The sequence below is a fragment of the Oncorhynchus nerka genome, unplaced genomic scaffold (genome assembly GCF_034236695.1).
Source record: "Oncorhynchus nerka isolate Pitt River unplaced genomic scaffold, Oner_Uvic_2.0 unplaced_scaffold_2377, whole genome shotgun sequence".
NCBI lineage: Eukaryota > Metazoa > Chordata > Actinopteri > Salmoniformes > Salmonidae > Oncorhynchus > Oncorhynchus nerka.
This window is the reverse complement of record NW_027038919.1, coordinates 32,501-34,687: the sequence shown is the minus strand read 5'-3', so window position 1 is coordinate 34,687 and position 2,187 is coordinate 32,501. Positions and strand designations below refer to the sequence as shown.

At 31.4% G+C, this 2,187-nt stretch overlaps 1 protein-coding gene across 1 annotated transcript in view; it reads left to right on the top strand.

Moving 5' to 3' along the window:
- The first annotated feature begins 331 nt into the window (after positions 1-331).
- LOC135567206 (uncharacterized) overlaps positions 332-2,187 on the top strand; it is a 7,824-nt gene continuing 5,968 nt past the window's right edge. Inside the window, exon 1 of the mRNA XM_065014631.1 lies at positions 332-372. Within this exon, the coding sequence (XP_064870703.1) occupies positions 370-372 (3 nt within the window). The 5' untranslated portion in view covers positions 332-369. The remainder of the gene's footprint in view (positions 373-2,187) is intronic.

Here is a 2,187-nt window from a genome sequence, read left to right as displayed (position 1 = left end):
ACACATCACACAAACCACACTGCTATTAGTACTGTTATTAAATGGGAAACCTTTGTACTTAACATATTCTCTCTCTCTCTCTCTCTCTCTCTCTCTCTCTCTCTCTCTGTCTCTCTCTCCTTTTCTCTCTCTCTTTTTCTCTCTCTCTTTTTCTCTCTCTCTTTTCTCTCTCTCTCTGTCTCTCTCTCTCTCTCTCTGTCTTCTCTAGGTAGTGATGTGTGCTATTAATACTGTCAATAAACGGAAACCTTTGTACCTACCATTCTCTCTCTCTCTCTACTAGGTAGTGAGTGTGTGGATGCAGACTGAGAGGTCTCTGTTCAGTAAGCGTTGACAAGCCATGGAAAAGACTTCCCTCTCATCCAGCAGATGGTACCTTAGTACTAATGTTAAATACTGATGTTAAATACAGTAACAGTACCTATGTTAAATACAGTAGCGTACTGATGTTAAATACAGTAACAGTACCTATATTAAATACAGTAACAGTACTGATGATGTTAAATACAGTAACAGTACTGATGTTAAATACAGTAACTGTACTGATGTTAAATACAGTAACTGTACTGATGTTAAATACAGTAACTGTACCGATGTTAAATACAGTAACTGTACTGATGTTAAATACAGTAACAGTACCTATTGTTAAATACAGTAAAATTACTGATGTTAAATACAGTAACAGTGCTGATGCTAAATACTGATGTTAAATGCAGTAACAGTACCTATGTTAAAATACAGTAACAGTACCTATGTTAAATACAGTAACAGTACTGATGTTAAATACAGTAACAGTACCTATGTTAAATACAGTAACAGTACTGATGTTAAATACAATGTAAATTACTGATGTTAAATACAGTAACAGTACTGATGTTAAATACAGTAACAGTACTGATGTTTAAATACAGTAACAGTACTGATGCTTAAATACAGTAACATTACTGATGTTAAAAACAGTAACAGTACTGATGTTAAATGCATTAACAGTACTGATGTTAAATACAGTAACAGTACTGATGTTAAATACAGTAACAGTACTGATGTTAAATACAGTAACAGTACTGATGTTAAATACAGTAACAGTGTTAAATACAGTAACAGTACTGATGTTAAATACAGTACCAGTGTTAAATACGGTAACAGTACTGATGTTAAATACAGTAACAGTGTTAAATACAGTAACAGTACTGATGTTAAATACAGTAACAGTACCTATGTTAAATACAGTAACAGTGCCTATGTTAAATACAGTAACATTACTGATGTTAAATACAGTAACTGTGCTGATGTTAAATACAGTAACAGTACTGATGTTAAATACAATAACAGTGTTAAATACAGTAACACGGTACCTATAATGTTAAATGCAACAGTGCCCCAATGTTAAATACGATAACATTACTACGTGTTAAATACGAGTAACATTACTGATGTTAAATACAGAAACAGTACTAATGTTAAATACTGATGTTAAATACAGTAACAGTACTGATGTTAAATACAGTAACAGTACCTAAGTTAAATACAGTAACATTACTGATGTTAAATACAGTAACAGTACTACTGTTAAATACTGATGTTAAATACAGTAACAGTACTGATGTTAAATACAGTATCAGTACCTATGTTAAATACAGTAACATTACTGATGTTAAATACAGTAACAGTACTAATGTTAAATACTCATGTTAAATACAGTAACAGTACTGATGTTAAATGCAGTAACAGTACCTATGTTAAATGCAGTAACTGTACTGATGTTAAATACAGTAACTGTACTGATGTTAAATACAGTAACTGTACTGATGTTAAATACAGTAACAGTACCTATGTTAAATACAGTAACAGTACCTATGTTAAATACAGTAACTGTACTGATGTTAAATACAGTAACAGTACTGATGTTAAATACAGTAACAGTACCTATGTTAAATACAGTAACTGTACTGATGTTAAATACAGTAACAGTGTTAAATACAGTAACTGTACTGATGTTAAATACAGTAACAGTACCTATGTTAAATACAGTAACAGTACTGATGTTAAATACAGTAACAGTGTTAAATACAGTAACTGTACTGATGTTAAATACAGTAACAGTACCTATGTTAAATACAGTAAATGTACTGATGTCTCGTCAGTTGATTATTCAAACCATCTAAAACCAACTTCTGATGGTAATGA